Genomic DNA, 26,010 nt, shown 5'->3' on the forward strand with positions numbered 1-26,010 from the left:
AATTTCTTAAATCCCCAGCCTACTGGTAAAATTAAATTATATTTTGACATTAATTTAGCTTAATGGTATCTTGGGAGTAGAGAAAGCTGTCAATAAGTTGTGGACTTATGTTCCTATAGCAGTGAGACCTCAATTCTGGAAGCCACACTGAACCTCCTGAGCCATTTTGAAGGAGCAGTTCACTGGATATCAGTGTGTTAGACTCTGTCTAAGGATCTGTCTTGAGAGCATTGCATCATTTGTATTTCATGTGGACAAAAGGTGGCATGGTTGAAAATTAATTTCTAACCTTTCTATTTCCCATAGGAAGTAGAAGCACTATTTAAAGGAGATAATTTACCAAAATTTATAAACTGTGAGTTTGCCTATAATGATAATTGGTTTATTACATTTGAAACAGAAGCTGATGCCCAACAGGTAAGCTTCTCTCCCTCAAGAAGTACAAAGTTTACCAATACTTAACAATTAGGTACATAGTGGGACTAAATTTGGGCAGTGATACTGCTATCACATTTCAGGGTTAACTTTGAATATAAAGTGCAGAGGAAATCAAGTTGTAGCAACTTAAATAGGTGTGTGTTTGTAGATAGTTTTGTAGAAATATGAAAAGCAAGTGACATTATAGTCTCAGGATATGTAAGACAAGCAGCCTAGAACATTAGTTCTGTTCTTGTATCTGGGCAGAGACAGGTCTTACTAGTTGGCAAGTGTTTTGGGAAATTTGAACCTGACTTTATCTTTCACTTGGCATCACATGTGTTACAAGATACTTGAAAGAGCACCAAGGCTCTGGGAGGAGACACAGGAGTTAGGATGGTCTCCCTGCCCTGAAAGGAAGACTTTTCTCTGGGGAAACAGTAGCATGTATAAAGGAAGCTCTCAGTGTTAAATGGTTTCAATGCAGGGGGTTCAGAGGACAGAACAAGCATCTGAAAGGTGGACTTATAATTGGATTCGGGGGGGGGTTACTAGGAGGAGCAGGTAGCAAGTGGGTCAGAGCCTTCAGTGTTATGGAGTAGGATTTGGAAAAGAATAAAGACTTAAAAAAAATTTTCTTTATTTCAGAGAGGAAGGAAGAGGGAGAGAGAGATAGAAACATCAATGATGAGAGAGAATTATTGATCAGCTGCCTCCTGCACGCTCCCATACTGGGGATCAAGCCTGCAGCCTGGCATGTGCCCTGGCTGGGAATGGAACCATGACCTCCTGGTTCATAGATCAATGACCCTCAACCACTAAGCCATACCAGCCGGACAAGAATAAGGATTTTTGAATATTGCAATCCTAGTTTTTTCCTTTTCCAAACTGTAATCCCAGTTTCAAATTGTAGTTATTATTAGGAATTTAGCACCCATTCGTTGTTTCCCCTGGGTTAGGATTCTAGCCTGTGGTCTCTGGGAGCCTTTCATGTTATCTATTAATACTTACAAAATGTATACAGATGTTGTTTGTGAGAATTTTGGGTAGATATTCCATAGATCTTATCAGGTTGTTTTTTTTAAAAGGAATCTGTGGCCCAAAGAAGGTTAAGAATCACAGTTCTAGGTCTTGTCCATTGCATTTTAACGATATAATTCCTTGTCTGAGGTATTAACTGTCAATTCATCTTATTTGTAAGATTAACACAATGGTATTTTGGATGACTTTATCCTTAGGCTTACAAATATCTGCGAGAAGAAGTCAAAACTTTTCAAGGAAAACCAATTAAGGTAAGCAAGACCACTGGTTATACTTTATTTGTAAATCCATATTTTAAAGTATTCTAATAGACACTTGTTATATTTTCACACAGGCACGGATAAAAGCAAAGGCAATAGCTATAAACACATTTTTGCCAAAGAATGGATTTAGGCCCCTGGACATGAGCCTTTATACGCAGCACCGTTACACAGCGTCCTTTTACTTACCTCCCATCTATAGCCCCCAGCAGCAATTCCCTCTCTATAGCCTGATTGCTCCCCAGACGTGGTCAGCAACACACAGCTATCTTGATCCACCCTTGGTGAGTCCTGTCTTTTCTTGTCCCTTATGTGACAGTTGTGTTGTGGACACTGCACTAGATGCTTTGAAGGATAGTGAACCAGATAACGTCTACAGCTTGCTATAGAAAAACACCTTCTGGTTCTGTGGTGGGTTTTAAATTTAATTGGGAGATAAATAAGGAGCCATGTGTATTTAAAAACTTTCAAACATTGTACTCAGTCCTTTGCCCAGTTTGCTTGCCCTCCTGTCTAGCATTTCTTTTCCTAAATGTAAGGAAATGTATACCTAGTAAAACAAAGTATGATGCAAGCTCTGGGTTGGGTAGCAGGGGAGCTGTGAGCACGGGGTGGCCTGGGGGGATGGCTTTAAGGAGAACAGTGTTCTCATAGATTTCTAACAGTCAAGGATGCGTAGAAGACAAGCCATCTTGTAAGTGTTACTTCTCACATCCTCCCTATAGTCACTTGGTATAATTAATTTTTACATATTTTGAGCGCTGTTAAAGCCTGTGGTTAGAATTCATAGATTTGTAATGGGTCCAGTCCTTTTTCTTAAGCTGTTCTGGTGCAGATGTTAGAAAGATTGGGTAGGCTCTGGGCATGAGTTTGATGTAGTGGATGTGTCAGGGCTAATCTACAGCAGGAAAAGAAGTGGCCATTGCCCCCCTGCCTGGGAGGTAGAGTGGGTTGGTTGGAGGGAGGTTTGCATTGGGTTCCCAGCAGGTTTTGTTGGAACCATAGCGATGGAAGAGTAGAGTGTGTGGAAGGTTGTAGTCAGAAGCAAGAATTGAGTTTAAAATTTCAGGGATATGGCTGTGGACCACATCAAGGAAAATTGGGATGATCCATCAGCTGTGTGGGAAATGAAGGATGTGAGCCATGCCCAATCATATGGGATATTACCTGAGGCTTGTTAACACTGATTGATGGATGCAAGGAGGGTGGTAACTGAAAAGGGTGAGCCTGAGAGAAGGAGGGTAGACTCAGCTGGATGGTGGGTGCCTGTTACCTACTAGAATGTAAAGATGTGTGTTCATGAAGGAATAGTCTGGAAAAAACAAATGTGTAAAGCAGGTGATTATTGCAAAAATGGAACAGAGGCAGAATTCTGTGAAACTTATAAGTAGGGGTTTATCAGATATAATGTCATCCTCTAAGTGGAGCATATCAGAAGGGCTGGAAGGGGAAGGAAGCTGCATGAGAATGGCATGTGCAGAGGTTCCTGGGGTGGTTGTGGCGTGGTGAGTGTTTCTGAGCTGAGATGGGGACTGGGTAGATGAGCTTTGTAAGCTCTACGTGTACAGGTTCTTAAATGTGTCTTGAGGTGTGTGGACTGCATCTGTGGTGTGTGGGACATGAGCAAGACAGATGGGGAGAGAGACGAGTCAGGAGAGGTCCTTATGGGCGCTGAGCTCCTGAAGTCTAGAACCACTCAGTGAAAGACAGTGGCAGACAAGTGCTAACGTGCAAAATTGTGTCTGCCTCTGAATGAATCCTAATGTTAAGAAAATGTACTACTTTTTTGAAGTATTTACTATATTCTATACAAGTTAATATGTCACGGGAGACCTGTAAAAGGAAAGAAAGTCCGTAACCTCTTGTGTTGAATAATTTCTCCAAAAGATGCCACCGCCATGCTTATGCTGTTTAGTTCTTGAGTTAGATTGTGTTTCTACTTTATATAGTAATACGTATCCCCATCCAGAGTGGGGTGCTTTGGGATTCTAGATCAGTTGTCTGGCCATTTGGGATGGCTCCTGGTCTGATATGTGAGGCTCTTTGCTTGCTCTAAAACACTGCATTTTTGAGCACAAGTAAAGAGATGATGCTTATTAATTCTCAGAAAGTTATGTTAAATTACTGTGTTAGCAAGCAATTTATTTTTAAACTCTTGAGCAAAATTGTTTAAATACCAGAGTTCTACATGTAAAAGTTCATACGTGAAAGGATTCCTCTTGATGAGTCTTCCGATGAAAAACAATCATCAGAATCTAGTTTTGGGGTGATTGACATATTTCTAAATAGTATGATTCTTTCAAATTGCGGAATTTCTCGTTATTGCATTGGGGATTCTGTCAAAGTTTCAAGTCTGTCTCTCTCCACCAGCGTTTTGAGGAATTCCATTAAAGTCATTGGGGTTAAGGAGAAATTTGCTGACTTCTTATCAGTCTGGAGATAGTGTTGCAGTCATTAGGTTGAGCACTTAGTGTTTACAGACAAGCATGTGGGGTCTTGGCAGGTGCTTCCCTCTCTTGTCAGTTTCCATGTGTGGGGATCCTCTTCCTGGAGGCTTGCTGGGAGGATCATTTGAAACAGCCTTGGAAAAGGTCTTAGCCCCAGCCTGACTTTGGCCATTAGCAATAATCTTACACAGTGCTTTTCCTAAAGGAATATATTAAGTATAAAATGGAACATAGACTCCTTGACACATCAAGGAATGACATGTGTTACCATCTTAGGCAGTGTTAACCAACTCGAAGTCTGGTTATGGTTTGTTGACTTGTTTTTGTTTTTAATGAATCTAGGTAACTCCATTTCCAAGTACTGGATTTATAAATGGATTTACGTCTCCAACCTTCAAACCCACAGCAACTCCTCTGGCTTCACTCAGACAATACCCTCCAAGAAGCAGGCAAGTTGCGTGAGTCACTAAAATGCTGTTTTTCTACCATTTGTAATAACAGGTCACTGCCACACTGTATATTTTAAAAGCAAAGCAAAACAAAATGTATTAAACCTTGGTCGTTCTAACCATGTGCATGACTCCTGTTTAACTAAGAGGCTGTTCCTGATGATTGCTAATGATATACTTGACCACTGTAGTAATGTTCATCCAAGATAAAACTACTTGAAACATGATTACTCAAAATGATGCTGTAGTGCCTACATACAGGGGGTTCTCTTTAGACAAAGTCTTCTGGGGGCAGCGTGCAACCATGTGAGCCTGCTTTTCATTTGAAAATTGATACTGTAGTTATAGGTTTGCACTGTCAGCACCATCCAACATACCATGCGTCAACTATTCTTACCACTTTAATATTTTTTCTAAATAGAGAGCACATTTTACCTTAGACATTCCTGTGTGAGCATGCTCATTTCATCATGCTGTGATCATTCATAATTGAACCTTTATAAACATTTCATTCGCAGGAATCCTAGTAAATCCCATCTGCGCCACGCCATTCCTAGTGCAGAGAGAGGATCTGGGCTGTTAGAAAGTCCATCAATATTTAACTTCACCGCGGATCGGTTAATTAACGGTGTGCGGAGCCCACAAGCAAGGCAGACAGGCCAACCTAGAACCCGCATACAGAACCCTCCAGCTTATGCCAAGAGAGATACAGGAACCGGGCGGGTGGAGCAGAGCAGTCTTGAATCCTCTCCTGGTTTAGGTCGAGGCAGGTGAGTTACTCAGAACTGTTGTTGGATGGGTACTATGTAATGATAAACTGTTAATATTTTTAAATTCCATTAATTGAGATGTTTTTTATAATCATTACTTTCAAATACATCACAGAAAATTAAATTGAAGGCTCTAACCATCAAAGGTTTCATATAGTTACTCAGAGGGGTTAGTTTTTTAAAAAATATTTTTTTTTTATTGATTTCATGGAGGACAGGAGAGATAGAAACATCAATGATGAGAGAATCATTAATTTGCTGCCTCCTGCAGGCCTCCCCTGGGGAATTAGTTTGTTCTCTCAGTGGTTTATTCGATACAAGATGTCAGGAAGGAAACTCCCTCGTACAGATAACTAGCTGAACTTGCCTAAGGTGTTTTGGTGTGTTTTTTTAAACCGAAGGCTCCCAAGTTTGATTCTGGTCAAGGCCAAGGCTGTATCCACTGAGCCAAACCAGCTACGGCCAGAGGGGTTACTTTTAGAGCAGAGACCTAACTGGTCACATCTTTGTTGTAATGTAAACTATGGATGGAATGGAACCATGTTAGGTTACAGTCATTATTTGTGGAGATGTTCAAGCAGAGTAGATACCAGACTCCACAATATGTGAGCCTCAGTCTCCTTCCATTCCTGCCCATTCAAAGGGCCCACATTTTCTGTTCTAGTCTTGCTCCTTTTTCAGCCAACAGGATCACACAATAGACAGATAATGAGTTGTGTAGCCAGGCAGACAAGAGTTTAGATTCCATTAGTACTAAGTTTATTTGCCTGTTGGTCATATTTAGGGGTGATTTCCATCCCTGGGTGTTCAGTCAGGTAATGTTGGTCCCACAATGTCTGTGATTATTATCTGGATCGTTACCGCATCCTAATAGTGGGCTGTGTCCACTCTCTTTTCTCCTTTCCTTTGATGCATGCAGCTTGTTGCTGCTTGCTGTCTTACCTTCTGCCACTTGCACTCTATTAGAGGGGTGAGATTAAAAAGATGGAAGTGAGTCCAGGGCGTGTGTTCCGTCACTACTCTCTTGCCCGAGACTGGCAGATTGAAGCTGGCTTTATCCAGTTTGTTCTCTCAGTGGTTTATTTGATACAGGATGTCAGGAAGGAAACCCCCTCTTACAGATAACTAGCTCTACTTGCCTAAGGTGTTTTTTTTAAACTACTTTGAATACTTTAGATGAACCTTTTTTTAAGTGTTTCATACAGCATGTACAGTAGTGTCTGACATGCAAAGACTCCAGTGACATTGGTTCCTCTTTCTTCTTGACTCAACAGGTGCTTCCAGTGCAGGTTCAGGGTGTGAGGGACCAGAGGCAGTCCATTGTATTTATGGTGGTTAATCCGTATGGCTAGGCCTTGGAGGGGTTATAGGATAAGAGTTAGAATGGCTGATGACAGCATCCTGCAGAACTGTCATGGGACTGCATATCTTCAAGAAATTTGATATAAAGTTAGTTCAGCAGGTATTGGAGGGCCGAAAGGCAAAGAGGGACACTGAGGAAATACAGACTTCAGGAAGCAGCTGCTACCCATAGGGCAGGGGGACATTGAGAGTGTTTGGGCTTATCAGACTGAGAAGCTTGGAGCAGGACTTGTGGAGCTGAAGCCAGACCCTAATGAGGGGCCTATCATGCTGCTAGAGGGACAATGCAAAAAAATGCCACCAGATAGACAGGTTTCCAGCTCCTCTCCTTTTCTGTCTACCTGTAATGCTTACTGTTAAGAAAAGCTCCTGGCAATGGAAAGACAGGGCCTGAGGAACACCTGCCCAGGGTCATACACAGGTTAAAGGGACCCGGAGCTGAGACGATCTGGTTGACCAGTGCTATCCAACTGTGGCCACATGGATATGTATAATCCTCCCACAGCACTCAACTTCCAAACTACAGCAGTGATGAGTTAATGTCTTTGCCCAACAATTAGAGACTCCCATACAAATCCTCTGTACCCCGAGGACTGCGACTACCACTAGCAAGACATCAGGAGAAAGGAGTTGAGCTGGTGTCCAGCAGTACACATGACACACAAGGAAAAGCCAGTCAGGAAGCCTGGTTATACTGATAGGTGGCTCCTTCCTCTTCCTCAACATTTCCTTTGTCTCTAGACAAGCCTTCCGGCACTCAGTGCTTCAACTGGAGGGTGATCCTGTAGTTCCTGAGCCATGGTGGCTGTGTCCCCCATTAGTGCTCTCCTTTTTCTGGTTTTTGTTTTGTTTCCCATTAACTTTATGTGTTGGGCTTAAGGAGCAGTGCAAGGCATCCCAAGGACCACACATGGTTCTTCAACCCCCTTTGTAGCAACAGCCTGCAGAGCAGTCACCCAGTCAGGTGCAGTGGCAGGAGGAATCCCAGCTGAGCAGACGCTGACTGTTATGTCACTGGTGAGAGCATTCTGCTCTGTTGACCAACACAGCCAAACCACCAGAATTCAAAGTTGTGGGCACAGGAAGTAGAAATTGTGCTGGTAGAATATTGGCTGTGCTCTCTGGTGGCTGGACCTATGTGCTGCCATGGCCTAAGCTTGGTCATATGCAAAGCATATGCTGCTCTCCTGAATTAGGGCCATCCTCTGAGGGTGCTGCTGGCCCCTAGCCTTGCAGCTGAGTGTTCACTCAACCAGCCTGCTCCCCATATTGGGGCACGCACCACTTCTGTTGCTATGGGATGGGCCTCTGGGTCTGACTAACACTGCATGGGCACTAAGGTGGCATCTCCTTAGGTCCACTGAGTGGTGCTGATGGGGCGATGGCAGGCAGAAATGCTGCCTCCTCCAGGATGGGGCAGGGCTAGCACCACTAAGAGGATGATAAACAGGCTAGCCTTGGCACCAGGATCCCAAGTGTGACTATTGTGTACCTGGGGTGACCAGGAAGAGGCTGGCTGGTCACCACCTTTTTTCTCCCAGCTGTCAGAGGTCTCTGCTAAAGTGGATGATTTCAACACAGATGCCTTCACAGTGTTCCTTCCATAAGACTGCCAAGGTCTTCTGTCACCAGACTTTGAGTCTTGGACTTTGTGGGTCTATCATACAGCCAGATCCTTAGCTCCTCTGCTCAAGAACCAATAAACATCTGTATTTTCATTTCTGTAACCAGACACAGTGGATAACAAATATGTTGCTTGAAGTTCTGCCCTCCGTAGTTGATCCCCCTGTACCCTAGGTTTTGGAGGCACTCCTGAGGCGATCTGACACTGTATGGCCAGGTGTGGAACTCCTCCCCCCTTGTCCCTGTGCTGAAGGACTCCCCACAAGGGACTGATGCACAGAACTGGAGCCCTGGTTCTGATGTGCTACTTCTGCTGCTAGTGGGTGCTAGTGCTTGTGCCTATCTCCATGGCTCAGTGCCCCATCATGATGGGTGGCTCAAGTCCATGGTCACTGATGTCTACAGTCAGGCTTTTATTTTATTTTAAATACATTTTTATTCATTTCAGAGAGGAAGGGAGAGGGAGGGAGGGAAGGAGGGAGGGAGAGAGAGAGAGAGAGAGAGAAAGAAATATCAATGATGAGAGACAATCAGTGATCAGCTGCTTCCTGCATGCCCCCTACTGGTGATGAAGCCTGAAATCTGGGCATGTGCTCTGACTGGGAATTGAACTGTGGCCTCCTAGTTTATAGGTCAATGCTCAAACACTGAGCCACACCAGCCACGCTACAGTCAGGCATTTAGGCTCTACTAGGAGCCAGTTCCATTTTGATGATAAATCCAATACATTTTATCATCATTCTCTAACAATTCACCTGTGTAGTTCAGTGTCAGATTTTACACATCCTGTCATTCCAACTGAATGGATGTTCAAGATTGATAATCATAACAAAAATTTGAAATAGCCACTAGGAATATTCTTTTAATATTTTTATTTTCCAATCTAGACATCATTTTTAGTCCTTTACTATATAGTTTTTGTTTCTTTTGCTTATACTTCTTAAGGTTGGGATTTTGAATCAAAAGTCATTATAAAAGAATACAAAATCATTAAGATTAAATATGTGTGCTCTTACATGTGCCCAATGAAAAATGTTCCAAGTGGGAATCATCAGAGAGATGCAAATTAAAACTGTAGTGAGCCCTGGCTGTTGTGGCTCAGATGGTTGAATGTTGTCTTGTGCACCAAAAGGTCACTGGTTCAATTTCTGGTTGGGGCACATGCCAGGGTTGAGGGCTCACTCCCTGACAAGGGGGCGTGCAGGAGGCAGCTGATTAATGTTCTGCTCTTGCATCAATGTTTCTCTCTCTCTCACTCTCTTTTTCTCTCTCCCTTTCTCTCTAAAATCAAATTTAAAAATGTTTTTTAAATTAAAAAACAAACTTACAATAAGGTATCACTTCACACCTTACCAGAATGGCTACCATCAATAAATCAACAAACAAGTGCTGGTGAGGATGTGAAGAGAAGGGAACCCTGGTGCACTTTTGGTGGGAATGCAGACTGATGCAGCCACTGTAGAAAATAGTAAAATGGAACTGCCATTTGGCTCAACCATTGCATTTTTGAGAATATATCCTAAGAATCCCAAAACACCAGTCAAAAAGAATATATTCACGCCTGTGTTTATAGTAGTGTTATTTATAATAGCCAAGATCTGGAAACGGCACAAGTGCCCATTAGTAGATAAGTGGATGGAAAGACTGTGGTACATTTAGACAATGGAATACTATGTGGCTATTGAAAAAAAAGGACTCTTAACTTCTTGTAACAGCATAGATGGACCTGGAGATTATTGAGCTAAGCAAAATAAGCCAGTCAGAAAGACAAATACCATATAATCTCACTAGTATGTGGCATCTAATGAACAAAACAATCTGATGAACAAAATAGAAACAAAGGCATGGATACATGGATCAGACTGACAAATGTCAGAAGGGAGGGAGGTGGGAGGTACTGGATAAAAAAAGGTGAAGAGATTAGCCAAAGAGCATACATTCATAGCCCATAGACACAGACAACAGTGGTGAAGGCCAAGGGAGAGGGGGATGCAGGTGGGCAACATGGGGTGGGGAATGAGGGACATGTGTAATAGTGTCAACAACAACAAAAAGCTCCAAGTGGGAAAAAATTAACTGTTTTGCTTTTCTCTCCTCTAGGAAAAATTCCTTTGGTTACCGGAAGAAAAGAGAGGAGAAGTTTACAGTGAGTACATCAAGCTTGTGGTATTTTTGCAAGACATTTAAATATAATTTATATTAAGCAAGCATGAAATGTAATTGCAGTTACATTAAGAATAAATGTTAAGATGTAATAAGGAGCATTTTAAAAGAAGTTTTCTTTTTATGTCATATCCATGAAGTGATCGCTGATATTTTTGATGTTCTAATGGGGAGAAGATGGTAGCTAGTTTTCTGAGGTAGTACATGATGCATGTGTGTGCATGTATTGTGCAGTAGGTACAGCCAGAACATACTATGCACATGATGTAGTCTATCAGCAGGCGTCCACATGAGTCCTTGCGTGTGGTTAACTATATAGTACTAGTGGCCCAGTGCACGAAATTCGTGCACGGGAAGGGGGGTTGTCCCTCAGCTTGGCCTGCACCCTCTCCAATCCTGGACCCCTTGGGGGATGTCTGACTGCCAGTTTAGACAACTGGCAGTCAGACATCCCTCTCGCAATCTGGGACCACTGGTTCCTAACCGCTCGCCTGCCTGCCTGCCTGCCTGATCGCCCCTAACCGCCTCTGCCTGCTGGCCTGATTGCCCCTAACTGCCCCCCTGCTGGCCTGGTCACCCCCTAACTGGTCCCCTGTCGGCCTGGTCGCCCTCTAACTGCCCCCCCTGCTGGCCTGGTCGCCCCCTAACTGCTGCCACCCCCCACCCCTGCCGGCCTGGTCGCCCCTAACCGTCTCTGCCTCAGCCCCCACTACCGTGGCTATCTAATTAGCATATTACCCTTTTAGTATAGACAATTTAAAGTAACTGGGCTTGTTCAGTTTGGCAAACAGAATAAACTTTTCCCATGTGGAAAATACTTCACCCATCTTTTTCCTTCAAAACACTATGCAGAAGGCATCATTGCCTCTGCTGTAACTTATGGTGGTGGGCATGTGAGGCCGGGTCCTGTCTTCTTGGGTGATGACAGTTCAGCCTATGCATAGTTCTCTACTGAGCTTTGTGGAGTGCTAATATGGTGCGTTTCCACACAAGTGGTGGAGAACATCTTGGTAGTACGCAGGAAGACATGAGGGAAGGAATGGTGTTTCCTAGACTTGCAGGTGTAGAATAAACTCCACACTTGGCAAAGACAGGAAAATTATTGGTCCAGTCCCCTGAGTCATCCAGTATGTACTCTCCCATTACAGAAGATGTGTTTTCTTTGGAACTTAGAAAGTGCAAATTAGTCATAATTTCCATAATTCTGTGTTATAGCTGATTTAGTCTAGTTTTTAGTGAACCCTTTGGTGAGGCAATTTATATCAGCTGATTTCAGTTGGAATTAATGATTCCTGTAATGCAGGGATAGGGAATGTATAAGGCCCTCAATCATTTGGTCTGTCCCTGCCAAGGCATTAGGGGTGAGTTAATTAAATGTTTGACCAAATATAGCAGACTAATTTTTAAGCTAACCATGTTGTATGGCCTTCGAATCCTATATAATAAAAGTGTAATATGCAAATCAACCGAACAGTGGAATGACTGGTCGCTATGATGCGCACTGACCACCACTGGGCAGATACTCAACATAGGAGCTGTCTGCAGGCCCCAATTGCCCGGTTGGGGCCTGCCGGCCAACCTCTCAGGTTCCTTCCCCTGGCCATCAGGCTCCGATCGCCTAATGGCGAACAGGGAACCGGGGGTAGGTGGCAGCGGACGCTGGTGGCACCATGCCAAGCCCCCCCCCCCCCCGTTGCCCCACACATAGAGGGCAATTCACAGCAGGGACAGGGCTGGCAAACGGGCGGGAACGGCCAACGTCTTGGTCCCTCCCCCTGACCAGCAGGCTCTGATCGCCCGATGTGAACAGGGACCCGGGGGTGGGGGCTGGGGCTGGCTGCCAGCAGCCAGGGAAGATGGCCCTGATTGCAGGCCAGGCCTAGGGACCATACCCATGCACGAATTTCATGGACTGGGCCTCAAGTGATGTTATAAGTATCCAAATGACACTTGGCAGAAAAGGTTCCCCACCCTTGCTGTTATGTTTAAACTAACAAGACTATCATCTGTATCTCTTCAGAGTCTAGTTATCTTACATGAGTTACTCCCATTGCTCACTCACTATATCACCTAAAAAGAAATTTTCTCTCGTTGCCATTTCTGTTTCATTTTGTTCCATGTTCCTGATTAACATGTTCATACCTGGGGAACCTCTTAGAAGCCCAGGCACGTAACACAGTTATACTTGTTAAAGAGATTGCACCTGTTGGTGCACATTCTGATGATTTCAGAAATCTAGAAACATAACATACAGGTGAGTGTTGGGCCTGACCAAACCCATAGGACTGGGGCAGCATTCATACTTCACGTAAAGCCCATCAGATGCTAAAAAATGTTAGACACCTACCTTCCAGAGGAAATCCCATCCTTAGGTCCTGTCATTGTGTACCTTCTTGTGTCTGGCAGTTGCCTGTCTCTTTTGTCCCTAAAAATAGTGATGTAAATTTTTGTGAAGTCTTTCTCCTTAGAAATGCTTATCTTCTGAAAACATGAAGATCTATAAAAACCTGAAAATTGCTTTGAGATCATGGTGTCTATGCATAGCCTTCTAGGTTTGCTGAATTACAGAGACCATCATGGCTCCTGTTAGCTAGTGCAAGCTCTACTCCAAGGACTCATGACTGAACAGAGTGAGGCTCGACTCAGTGCCTGCACTGTAATGAAGGAGAGTGGCTGGCAGGCTGCCCAGAGGAGTCATGGGATTGCTGCCACCTCGTATCCATGTCATCCTTAATCTGCTCTTACATGAGTTCTAACAGATTTTCTCCAGATTCTGCTTCTGGAGGAAATGATCTTCCTATTAGTATTAGTATAAGTTTCTGGGGAGTATCAGCCCTTCGAAGTTATGAGAGCATTGTATCCAAAGTGGCTAACATTCAACAAAAATACCACCTAAATAGAAACTTCATTTCCTTTCTGTTCTGTTCCTTTATGCCTTCAGCCAAGGACCTGAACACCTACAAAATCTAGCTTATTAAAACAGGTTGATTGTTGTTTTTCAATAAAATTATATCATTGCCTTTTTCCTGAGAGCTTGGGCTTATGATTTACACTTGGATATTATTCTGCTGAATTTACTTTCTTGACGTCAGGAATGTAATAATACCATATTTTTACGTAGGGATTTAAAAAGACAGTATTTCCATAAGTTTATTTTCAGACTGGAGGCCCTGTGCATGAAATTCGTGCACTTGGGGCGGGGGGCGTTCCCTCAGCCTGGCCTGCGTCCTCCCTCAGTCCGGGAGCTGTCAGTTGAACATCCTTAGCACTGCCGCGGAGACGGGAAAGGCTCCTGCCACTGCGCTCGCCAGCCGTGAGCCTGGCTTCTGGCTGAGTGGCGCTCGCCCTCCTCCATTGAGCATCTGCCCCCTGGTGGTCAGTGCACATCATAGCAACTGGTCGTTCCACTGTTTGGTCAATTTGCATATTAGCCTTTTATTATATAGATAACTGATCCCCCCCCTTTTTTTTGTTAAACCATTTTTTTTCCCTAATGGAAATCTTTCATACATAAGTTGTAGAAAGTTGGAAGAGTGGCCTTGTTTTTTGTTTTTTACTGTCTTTTATGACCTAAATTACACACTGTTTCATAATACAAAATTTGTATGGAGATGAATAGGTTAATGTCTAGACCAGGGGTGGGCAAACTTTTTGACTCGAGGGCCACAATGGGTTCTTAAACTGGACCGGAGGGCTGGAACAAAAGCATGGATGGAGTGTTTGTGTGAACTAATATAAATTCAAAGTAAACATCATTACATAAAAGGGTACGGTCTTTTTTTTTTTTTTAGTTTTATTCATTTCAAACGGGCCGGATCCGGCCTGCGGGCCGTAGTTTGCCCACGGCTGGTCTAGACTCAGGCTACTCTGATTTTTGACAGTGGGGTCCACTTGTTCCACAGCGTCTTCCTTGTCCATAGCTATCACTTTGTGGCTTACCTGTGTCCTGCACAGTCTGTGTCGGCCCACTGTACCAGGGACCAGAGGGTATTGGTCATAGAGAAGCAGCTTCGCACAGCAGTAACCTTTAAGCCTTAAGGGCTCAGCTTTACAGCTATGCTCTCAGTGGTGGAAGTTGCCTTCTAAGTGACTTGACCTACTAAGTGACCTTTGACTAGGTGACAAAGTTGTTGTGGTCAGATTATGTTTGTCTTTTCAGATAGTTGTGGAAATCAGAAGATTAGAGAACTGATTATTGCCTTACTATTCTGGTGTGTTTCTTAGCTCTGTACTGTCTACACTTGTGCGACTTTGTGGTGTTGTTCTTTTTCAGAGGAGTCAGACCCAATCTCCAACGCCACCAAAACCTCCATCCCCAAGTTTTGAATTGGGGCTGTCTAACTTTCCCCCGCTGCCTGGGGCAGCAGGCCACTTGAAGACTGAGGACTTGTTTGAAAACAGGCTGTCTAGCTTGCTGCTAGGATCAAAGGAAAGGGTAAGATACATGTCACAAGCTTAATTGTTGCTAGCATTTACTAAGCATTAATTTCCTAACAGGCACTGGGCTGAGCTCTTTACACACACAATTTTTTTCACAGGCAGAGGAGGTTCAGAGAGGGTAAAGGATTTTCAGAGGCCACACAAATTTTGAATGGTAGGGTCAAAGCTGAACCCAGGACTGGAGCCTGCCTCTTAGTTCCCAGTCTGCCAAGGTTCAAGGGAGAAACCTGTGCCATGGTGTGCAGTTTAGATGCTTTCTCTCACCCAGAAACTCAGATTGCATTTTTATTATTGCTATTCAGGACTTGCATTTTTTCAGAAGAATAAAACAGAAAAACCTGGATTATACCAGAAGTAATATAATTTTTAGTAAACTACATGAATAACAAGAAGCCTGAAACAACTTTAATACTGGTGGCTTTTGGTGAGCTCTGTAGGCTCCAGACGAGCTGCTTTCAGTCCTATGTGATTACGATCCCAGGAATCAGCTTGTGCTACTGAAGTCACACAGAATTCTTTTCCAGCACTCCTCCTGGGATCTGCTATAGTTAATGAGGTACAGAGAGCTTTGTGCTGCTGCCAGGAGTAATCCCCTTATGTATTTTCCAATGGAAACCCATTCCATGTCATTCCCAGATGTCAGGCATCAGAACACCCTGCCCCTTGGATTGGAGAAGGCTGCATCTAGACTATCTACACTCAGGGCAACCTTGAAGCCCATCAGTCACCAAGCTGAGGCTTACATGGGATTTATAGCCAGTTTTTTCAGTCCTCTTTATGCTGGTATGTGATTACTGCTCCTGTTTTTAACCTTTAAGGTTATAATATCAATCACATATTAAACTCGTGCATTATTCTAAACTTTTAGAATAATGTTTTGTGCATTATTCTAAACTTTTTAAAAAATATGTTTGTATTGATTTTTGGGTAGAGAGGAAGAGAGAGGGAGAGAGAGATAGAAACATTGATGAGAGAGGCACATTAAACAGCTGCCTCCTGCATGCCCCCTACTGGGGATTGAGCCCACAACCTGGGCATGTACCCTGACCAGGAATTGAGCCCAGGACCTCTTGGTCCATGGGACAATGCTAAGTCCTCTGAGCCACACCAGCCAGGCGCATTATTCTAAACTTTTAAATAGTAATTTCTGCGTTCTAAGTGCCTCATAGAATGAAGTGCATTTTAAAGATTGTGGTCTAGTTTTCAGACTGACTTTATTGCCCCCAGTGGTGGACAGAGCAAGCTGGCCTATCAATTATTCTTATATTTAAGTTTCTGTGTAAGATTTCTTTGGAAGAAAGAATTGCTACTTTAAAAAAGTCAGAGCCTGATTCCATGGCCAGGTGAGAGCCTGCATCCCTGCTTATTTTGGGAGCACCTACAATAGTTTTTTCTATCTCTGTGACCCTTGAGATTCAGAGCTGGTGGGGAGGGGACTTAGCAACTGTGCAGGAGCTTGGGGAAGGCCTCACATTTGATGTGCTGGTCACATTCTGACTCCTTACATTCCAGTGTGTCAGGATCAAACAGATCCTTGATAACAGATTTTCCAAAAAAGGAGGTATTTCCCTTTCCCACATTTCCACCAACCTTGAATACAAAGTAATAAAAGATGGTGGTTCTCAGGGAGGCTGCACGTGTCTGCTCACCCCTGCTGGAGGCAGAGGAGTATAGATGTTACTGTTCTATTCATCTCCCTCAGCACTTTTCTGTTTAGTTTAGTTCTGAACCTTTTGTCTACTTTGAAAAGTACAATTTTAGGAAATGTCTTTTTACACTTGATCTCCCTTCCAATTATTTATTTACTCTCTTGCCTTTCTTATTAATTGCACATCATGAAGAAGACAGCGTGTATGAGCTGTCACTGTGTACAGGGGTGGGGTGGGTGTCAGTGGCTGGAGATCTGGTATCAGGCTTTGCTTTATGACCAGGGATGATTAATTTAAAAGTTCTGAGTTCAGTTTATTCCCCTGTTAATTGAGAAAGTTAACACATCACTCCCTGGGATTGTTTTTGTGGTGTTATTTTTTTTTCTTTTTAAATTTTTTATTTTCTTATTTTTAAAATCTTTATTGTTGAGAGTATTACAGATGTCCCTCTTCTTTCCCACCATTGCTCCCCCCGCCCCCCGCCCCCCACCTGGTTCCTGCCCCGTCCCAGGCCTTCACCACCCTATTGTCTGTGTCCATAGGTAATGTATATATGCATATAAGATCTTTGGTTAATCTCTTCCTGCCTTCCCTCCCCCCCTTTCCTCTGAGATTCATCAGTCTGTTCCATGTTTCCATGCCTCTGATTCTATTTCTCTCACAAGTTAATTTTATTCATTAGGTTTCTTGTTCATTTATTTTGTTTTCTAGATTCAGTTGTTGATAGATATGTATTTACTGCCATTTTATTGTTCATATTTTTTACCTTGTTTTCCCCTTCTTCTTCCTAAAGAATACTCTGCAACATTTCATGTAATACTGGTTTGGTGGTGATGAACTCCTTTAGCTTTCTCGTCTGTGTAGCTCTTTATCTGACCTTCGATTCTAAATGATAGCTTTGCTGGATAGAGTAATCTTGGTTATAGGTTCTTGCTATTCATCACTTTGAATATTTCTTGCCACTCACTTCTTTCCTGCATAGTTTCTGTTGAGAAATCAGCTGACAGTCCTATGGGTGCTCCCTTGTAGATAACTAACTGCTTTTCTCTTGCTACTTTTAAGATTCTGTCTTTGTCTTTAACCCTTGGCATTTTAATTATGATTTCTCTTGGTATGGGCCTCTTTGGGTTCCTCTTGTTTGGGATTCTCTGCACTTCCTAGGCTTATAAATTTGTTTCTTTCACCAAGTAGAGGAAAATTTCTGTCATTATTTCTTCAAATAGGTTTTCAATATCTTGTTCTCTCTCTTCTTCTGGCACCCCCATAATTGAATGTTGGTACGCTTAAAGTTGTCCCAGAGACTATCTTCATATTTTTTTATTCTTTTTTCTTTTCTTATTGGATGTTTTTGGTTTCTCATATTTCAAATTGTTGATTTGATTCTCAGAATCCTTTACTATTTAATCCCTGTAAATTATTTTTTATTTCAGTTAGTGTATACTTAATTTCTGACTGGTCCTTTTTCATGTCTTTGACATTCTCATAAGATCCTTGAAAGTCTCACTAAGTCCTTTGAAGCTCTAATGAAGATCTTTGAGCAACCTTATAACTGTGATTTTGAACTCTGAATCTAGTCATTTGCTTTCTTCCATTTCTTTCATTTGTGACCTGTTTCTTTGTCTCTGCATTTTGGCTGCTTCCCTGTATTTGTTTCTGTGTATTAGGTAGAGCTGCTATATCTTTTGGAATTGGTGGAGTGGCCTTATATAGTGGGTGTCCTGTAGGGCCCAGTGGCTTAGCCTCCTCAGTCACCTGAGCTGAGCACTCTAGGTGTGCCCCTGTGTGGGCTGTGTGCACAGTCTTGTAGTTGAGTCTTAATTGCTGTTGGCATCACTGGGAGGAATTGACCTCCAGGCCAATTGTCTGTGAGGACCAGCTGCAACTACAGTGGGAGAGCTGCTGTGCAGGAGAAACCACTCAGTCTGCCCCTTGAGTGTTTTGCTTGTGGATGTGTAGAGTTGTAATCTGGTATAGTCTGAAGCTTTCCACCAGGTGCACTGGCTCTGGGGCCATCTGACAGGAGCTACAGAGAGATCTGCAGATGGCTGCTATTTGTATTGGGTTTAGAAGTGCCAAGGCGAGGCTCAGCTGTGAAGTAAGTCAGGCTGATGCTAGTGCTGGGTCTTCTATTGATACTTTAACGTATGCTGACACCAGCTGTACCTTTTTTGAGGGATTTTATGGAAGTCTGAAGCCTGAGCCAGGACAGGCCATTCATATGGAAAAGTGGCTGCAAACAAGCTTGGGTGGGGCTACAAATTGGATGGAGCAGGGTCTCAGGGAATCACCGGGGTGGAGTGAACATTTTGAGCCAGGCTGATGGAGACTCATATATGGCTGCCAGTCAGCTCTGAGGTCCCAGCACAGGAACAGTGACCCCTGCGAGCACTGTTGTCTGGGAGAAAACTGCCCCCAGTTCCTGGTGCCATCCCGATGCCAGATAATCCAGTTCCTCCCCGTATGTGTCTGGATTCCCCAAAGCTGCCTGGTGCTGGAGTTCAGAGTCTGAGTAAGTTCATGCACTGGTCCTTTAAGAACATCTGGGTGTCCAGCAGTCTCCATGTCCCTCAGCCACTATCCCCATTGGTTTTTACAGCCAAAGTCAGGGGGACTTCTCTTCCCAGCTCTGGAACCCTGGGCTGGAGGTCTGGTTTGGGGCTGGGACCCCTTGCTCCTTATGGGCTGCCTCCACAGGCCCTCCCGATTACATAAACTGCACATTTAGGAGTTACCTGCTTGGTCCACACCTCCTCCCCTCCTACCAGTCTCAGTGTGCTTTCTTCTTTACTTCTCTACTTGTAGGACTTCGATTCATCCAGCTTTCAGGTGGTTCTGAATAAATGATGGTGGTTCTGTATTTTAGTTAGAATTTTTTAAAGCATTTTTTTTTATTGATTTCAGAGAGGAAGGGAGAGGGAGAGAGAAAAACATCAATGATGAGAAACAATCATTGATGGGCTGCCTTCTGCCCACACTGGGGATTGAACCTGGAACCCTGGACATGTGCCCTGACGGGGAATCAAACCATGACTGATTGATAGGTAACTGCTCAACTGTTGAGCCATGTCAGCTGGGTGTTGGTTGTAATCCCATCTTCCCTGGAATTTTTTTTTTTTAAATTCAGGTGGAGTCAACTGTCAGCACCTACACTCACTTCAAGACACTCCAAATTACGTTGATATGGAGGTGTTGGTGTTTTGGGTTTTTGTTGGTTTTATTGAATTGTGCTAGGAAGTCTACATTTAACAGGTATCTGTATTATGTACTAGGCTGTGCTAGGCACGGGGGTGTTGGAGATGAATAGGTGTTTTGGAAAAACAAGCTGGCAGATAATACGATGGAAGCACAGAAGAGGGCCAAAGACTACGAATGAGTTGCTGGGAGGGCAGATTTGGTCTCTGTTTCCTTTTCTGACTGCCCACCCTGCACAGCAGCACCTACCTGGTGCCACAGGAATGAGGGTAGGCAGCTGTCTGAGTCAGTTGGGCTGGTACTCCTGTTGGTGTGTTGTAGATGAGAGATGTGACCCATGCTTCTCTACCTGACTGTAAACTCTGACTCCAATGATTTTCAGAGCCTCAGCGCAGACGCAGGCACGAGCACTCTTCCCACAGCAACCTCCAGAGAGCCCTCAGGGCCAGTCTCCTGCACCTTGTCTGTGGCCCATGAACGAACCCCTTCCCCCGCCCACCTGCCCGAGTAAGTATAATCCTGCTGCCTCCTCCTGATCCACTGGGATTGCTGTTATGTGTGACTCATGTGTTCCGTGGCCTTTTCACAGGGATCCCAAGGTGGTGGAGAAGCCGAGGGAAGCCCTGAGTACAGACAGACTTACTTCCACCACCGCCAGTAAATCGGTGCAGGTGAACGGCACCACCACGGTAGGTGCCAGGGGCACGGGGCCGGAGGAAAGCAGCTCCTTCTCAAATCAGCTCATTGTCAGCAGTCTGATTTGGTGGGCTTTTACTGCTGTGTGCAGTGTGCTTCCTGTGCAGGATACCTTAGATATGTGCTAATTGCTTATTTCTTGTCACCACTGCCATGGGCTCTCTAGTGTCAGTTGAGGGGGCTTGTCCTTTTGAGTAATCTCAGAACTCCAGCTCCTGTTCCCCATAGGATACATGCTCCATCTGAGTGTGGCTGTTGCTCACGGGCACTGAGAACACAGAGGCACCTCGCCCTGCCCATCATGCCCAGTCCACCCCCTCCTTCCCTTCCCTTCCCTCCAGGTGGACCCAGCCTATTCTGTTTTGTGTTTCCTCAGTTAGATCTTGGTGAGCTTTGTCATTTAGATTAAGGAGTTAAACCCTTACTGTCCACTATTTTGACTCTAAAGAAAAGACCTTTTTTTAGGTTAAAATTATTTTCAAGTTAACAAATGATTTATTTAACAAACAATTTTAACTGTTCTTTGGTTACTTAGCCTTAATGCTTCCACTTACCTGAAAACCTACTAAGTTTTTTTCCAAGTTTTTAACTCTCCCTTTCCTAAACCCACATGACCAGTCTATAGTTAGAAATGAATGCAAAAATTTTAAAGACAATTCTGACGTTCATTTGTAATTTGGACTATTTGTAGGAAGTAAGGGCAGAGAAAGCTGGTGCTGTTCATGTCTTCTTGGGGCACCTGGTTTTCTAGGCCTCCTTTGGGGCCTCATGTGGCTCAAGAATGCTTCAAGTTGGAAGGAGTTCAGTCAGAACTTTACACATCAATGCCTTTCCTAGTTTTGCCAATTTTTATAAGATATTTCTAGAATTTCTTAGTGGAAAAGTTGTGCTGCAGGGGAAACTACATTTTTTAAAATTTATGACATCTTTAAAAATAAAAATATTTTTGAATGTGGGACTTGGTTACAGTTGAAAACACTTTTGTTCTTTTTTTTTAATCCTCACCTAAGGATATTTTTTCCATTGACTTTCAGAGGGAGGGTGGGGGAGAGAGAAACATTGATATAAGAGAGACACATTGATTGGTTGCCACCCGACCTGGGGCCGGAGAGCAAACCCAAAACCCAGGTATGTGCCTTTGACTGGGAATTGAGCCTCTGACCCTTTGGTCCACAGGCCGATGCTCTAATCACTGAGCACACTGACCAGGGCAAAAACAATGTTTTTTTACCTTAGAAGAACAGTATTTTCACCTGTTGCCCCTAGAGATGAGATGTCTTGTTCTGCATGTAATTAATCCCAGAGCTGTGTCTTTTCCCAGGAACTGCGAAAACCCAGCTACGCCGAGATTTGCCAGAGGACAAGTAGAGAGCCTTCATCCTCCCCATTGCCACCCCCAAAAGAACAAAAGCCAAACACTGTTGGTTGTGGGAAGGAAGAAAAGAAGCTGGTGGAGAGAGAGCTCCCTGTCCCCAAGTCCAACCAAGGACTACCCAGTGACCAGAGAAGGCCACCAGGCCGCCGGCCTTCACCCCCGCCTGCAGGGAAGCATTCACACAGAGAACAGAGCTCCCCTCCCAGGTCCCCTCAGTGAGCGCCGAGGTCAGGGAGGGCTGTGAGGAGCTGAGGTCGCCACAACTAAGCACTGTCCCACTCGGTACCGAGAATGAGCCGCTGGTTAGGAGCTTGCAGTGTAGACAAGGCCCATGAGATGCCTGCAAGTTATTTTCTTCTCAGTCGGATGTTCCCCCCTCTTGAAAAAATCTATTTTTCAGGATTTAATTAATATAAACCTTATTTTAGGTTGGTGCTTAACTGGAGGTGATGCATAAGTCTGATTTTTTTCAGGATAGAAAATGCATTTATCCTAACAAATTGATATTTTTTATTAAGCCTCCATGTGGCTATGAATGCAAGCTATAAATAGTGAGTTTTTCTAAATTAAGCGGAACTGTGCTACTTTATTTTTTAAAATAACTGGTTAGCAAGTACATATCTCTAAGGATGTCAAACCAACAGGCAAACGGGCGAAGCTGAGGGCTGTGAGTGTAGCCTGGAGGAGGGATGGGTCAGAGGATACCACACACTGGCCTGGGCCGTGTACTTATTCAGAATCCTAACAAGTGATCCTAACTTTTTGTAAAAAGTACAGTCCATTTTTTATCTACTGGGCAGAATAAATCTGCAGAGAGCCCCTGAGAGCCTAAAACCTTGAGTTTCGATGCACTGCAAGCAAGTAACCAGCTCCTCACTCCAGTCTCAGTGGCTATTAATGTAAGATAAATTCAAAGCACATTGTGAATAGAACTTAAATGAAAACATAAACTTTGTTGCCCACTGACATGTTACCATGACATTGTACCCTGGTGGTGGTTTGTTCCCATGAGCTGGCGGGAGGGCTGGAAGCCCATAGGGCTCCCAAGTCTCCCACACATTAGCCGGCTTCCATGGGCGTCTCCCTGTACCTCCGCATCGGCACACGGACTGAACATTACTAAATCGTGAGAGAATGTGTTTGTGGTGCCCGGTGGTGGTGGAGGATAAGAATTCCCGCTCTCTTTACCTCCAAGATGAGGGTCTCACTGATTCCCTTCTGGAAGTGCTGCACTCTGAACCCGCATGCACTAAAGCTAGCAGTTTATAATAAAGTTAAATATAAATTATTTTCTTTTAAAATGCCTAAATTTTTTCTTTAAGTATTCTGAGCAGCAGACAGTAAACTAAGAGTCTTTCCTGCTAAATGTAACCATACAAGTTTATTCCACAAAATGTTATTTAACAAGACTGAGGGTTTTTTTAAAAAAAGTTATTTCCATCCAATATTTAAAGACTTGAATTTTATTTAAACTTGAAAATGACTTTGCCTTAACTTTTGTATAAGACAGCGTAGAGTTCCTGGAGACCGGCCCCTGGGTTGGCGTGAGTGGATTGCAGTTACTCAGTGATGTGGGATCTACTGGCACTAGTTTTACTGAGTAAACGTACTGGAGTATGAGAACTAGCCGTCATGTTTGTAATATACCTTGAAGATCTTACACAGTTGATCTTTTTTCAGATTGTTGAAAATCCTGTAAATGCAAATAGTCGATACTGTATTAAATATGTGCACTTGGGAGTGTGTGCTTTGCTTGTACAGTTGTAAATAATCAGAACATATTAAAAAGGTACCCTAAAGAGAAAAATCTGATAAAAATTATTGATATATTATAAATGTTGCTATTGAGCTGGATGTAGATAAACTAAATGTTGTGGTTTGAATATTATTTTAATTTGTTGAGGTTTTTCTTCCCATTTAAACTGGTGTGTTGAGCTGATTCTGCCGCTTTGCTACTGCAGAGGGAAGTGGACAGTCTCATGAAAGCCTTTGGATGTGTCCATGCTCTTCCTAAAAGTATGTAAATATGTGTTAATCATAGCTGGTGTGAAAGGGTTTTTGAAGTGTAATGTAGAAAGCAGAAACTGGCAGTATCTTCCAGGGAAGTGAAAAATAATCTACTACTGAAAATCACAGATAGCCCAGCCTGATTTACTTTGCCAGAGGAAAACGCCCTCCTCAGAGCAGCCAGCATCCTTTATACACCTAGAAGTACACCACAGTGCTAATATTGTGCAAATGCCTGTAAAAGGAACGTGGAAATTATTTCTTTGTGGTTGCCAGATAGCTGATGAAAAAATCAGAAATAACTGACCTCTTCTGCCCGAACTAATGAGTCCCATAAAGAGAGTTAGAAAGGCAAGCTCCAAGCCTAGGAATTCTTAGTGTTGTGATCTTTGCTGGAGGAGGGAACCACGGTCATCCCCAAATGATATAATGACAAAGCCTTTCTGTGAGGCAGTGCCTGCTGGTGAGTGGAGAGCCCAGCAGCTGCATGCAGGATGAAGGTGGTCACTGAACAGTCACAGCGTGGTGAGGCGTGCGCTGCAGCAACTGCTCCCACAGCCAGTCTATGGCGTCTAGAATTGAAACGTTGCTCTGATGGATTTTTATAACATCCATTTTAATTAAGCAAAGTGATATGCCAAATAACTGTATAATGTCCTAAAAACCTTCCTGATACTATCCTTTAGATTTTCTACACAGAAAAGAATGAGAGTTGGCACAACAGGAAGCTGTGATGCAAATGGCTAGTAGTATATGGCTTTGTACATTTAAAAATGTAACTCTTTTTCCCCAGCAGTATTTTGAGGTATAGAATCAGAGATACAACGATCACAAATGACATTTTAACTTGTACAATCGTGTGATGATGATACTTTGGAAATACAGGAATCTGGCCCCGTTTCTACAGATATGAATTTCAAGTATTGTAGTTGCTTCTTAAAGAGTTAGTGTCATGATGTTTCTGATCAGGCCCTCCCCTGTAGGCTCATCACCAGCTGTCACTAGCTGTAGTCAGGAGCGCTGCAGGTTATGTTTCTCACAAGGTAAGCAGGTGAGGAGGGTGTGAGCTGTCAGTAGAGGTTACACAGAAAGCAGCAGACAATCGAAGACTGAAGGAGAGCCAACAGATGCCAGTTCACAAAACAGGAGCTTTCTTAGGATTTTTATTTTTGTTCTATTTTCATTAAGACTGGAATCAAGCTTATGTGTAACTATTGGTAATTTAAGTTTCCTTTTGTGTCATTCAGTGTAAAACTGTCTAATTTGAAAAAATGTAGGTTATGAAAAATAAAGATTTAGGCACTGTTCAGTTTTTCTTTTGATTTTTTTTTAAAATTAAAATATTCTTTGAGTGTATCTTTTTAAAAATAACTTTTTCTGAATTCCCATCTGTGTACATGAGAATGAAATACAAGTTTGTTCCAACTTGTGTTTGAATTTTAAAGGCTTCTTAGCACACATGTGAGTGATCTGCAGCATGAGGGTCGGCTCAATGTTTGAAGGTACTCAGAGCGAACGTTGAAATCAACTATTCATGAGGAAACTGTTCATTAAGCCCAGGATTTACCATAAAAGTAAATATCCCTGTGTCAGGATCTTTTGTTTCTTGTGTTAAAGGGCCATGTCTCATGAGTTGTGTTCATAAAGTCACTCAGAGTCGATGTTGTGGTTGTGTGGTTTTGAAACCATAAGTGAGCCTCAAAAACAAAGTAGTTGGTATGTGCTTAAACAGTGGTGATACCAACACTAGTAAAAGGTTGAAGGTAGATGAAAATTCTAAGTATATTATTACTTTAGTGGACAGACAGTCGATTAGATGTTAATTGACCAGTTTTCTTTCACGAATTGCCTGTTCATATCCTTTTTCATTTTTCTACTAGGTTATCTTTTTCTTATTGACTTGGGGTTTTTTTTTTATCTGTTCTGGCTATTCTTTGTCTGTTTATATGTTATAAATATGTTCTCAGTCTGTACTAGTTGTCTTAACTTTATTTTAGAGTATTTCTTATTTTACAGTTTTTTAATTATGTAAATGTATCAATCTTCTCCTTTAGGTTCAAGCATCTTGGTCTTGTTTATGAAATCTTTCCTCACTTCAGAGTCAATCTCTTTTTATATA

General features: G+C 43.0%; 1 protein-coding gene across 9 annotated transcripts in view; it reads left to right on the top strand.

The window, feature by feature from the left end:
* LARP4B (La ribonucleoprotein domain family member 4B) overlaps nt 1–25,200 on the top strand; it is a 63,792-nt gene extending 38,592 nt beyond the window's left edge. For 2 of the 9 annotated variants that reach the window (XM_006088439.3, XM_023753592.1), the window contains 10 exons: nt 307–417; nt 1,656–1,709; nt 1,793–2,002; nt 4,508–4,623; nt 5,133–5,384; nt 10,470–10,515; nt 14,806–14,967; nt 20,196–20,320; nt 20,403–20,502; nt 21,831–25,200. In XM_006088439.3, the coding sequence (XP_006088501.1) occupies nt 307–417; nt 1,656–1,709; nt 1,793–2,002; nt 4,508–4,623; nt 5,133–5,384; nt 10,470–10,515; nt 14,806–14,967; nt 20,196–20,320; nt 20,403–20,502; nt 21,831–22,103 (1,449 nt within the window). In that variant the 3' untranslated portion in view covers nt 22,104–25,200. Of the gene's footprint in view, nt 1–306; nt 418–1,655; nt 1,710–1,792; nt 2,003–4,507; nt 4,624–5,132; nt 5,385–10,469; nt 10,516–14,805; nt 14,968–15,608; nt 15,728–20,195; nt 20,321–20,402; nt 20,503–21,830 lie in introns of those variants that run through there. The other 7 variants (XM_006088440.3, XM_014455557.2, XM_023753591.1 and 4 more) reach the window with 7 other exon arrangements.
* Nucleotides 25,201–26,010: the final 810 nt, after the last annotated feature.

This window comes from Myotis lucifugus, unplaced genomic scaffold (genome assembly GCF_000147115.1).
Source record: "Myotis lucifugus unplaced genomic scaffold, Myoluc2.0 scaffold_47, whole genome shotgun sequence".
Classification (NCBI taxonomy): domain Eukaryota; kingdom Metazoa; phylum Chordata; class Mammalia; order Chiroptera; family Vespertilionidae; genus Myotis; species Myotis lucifugus.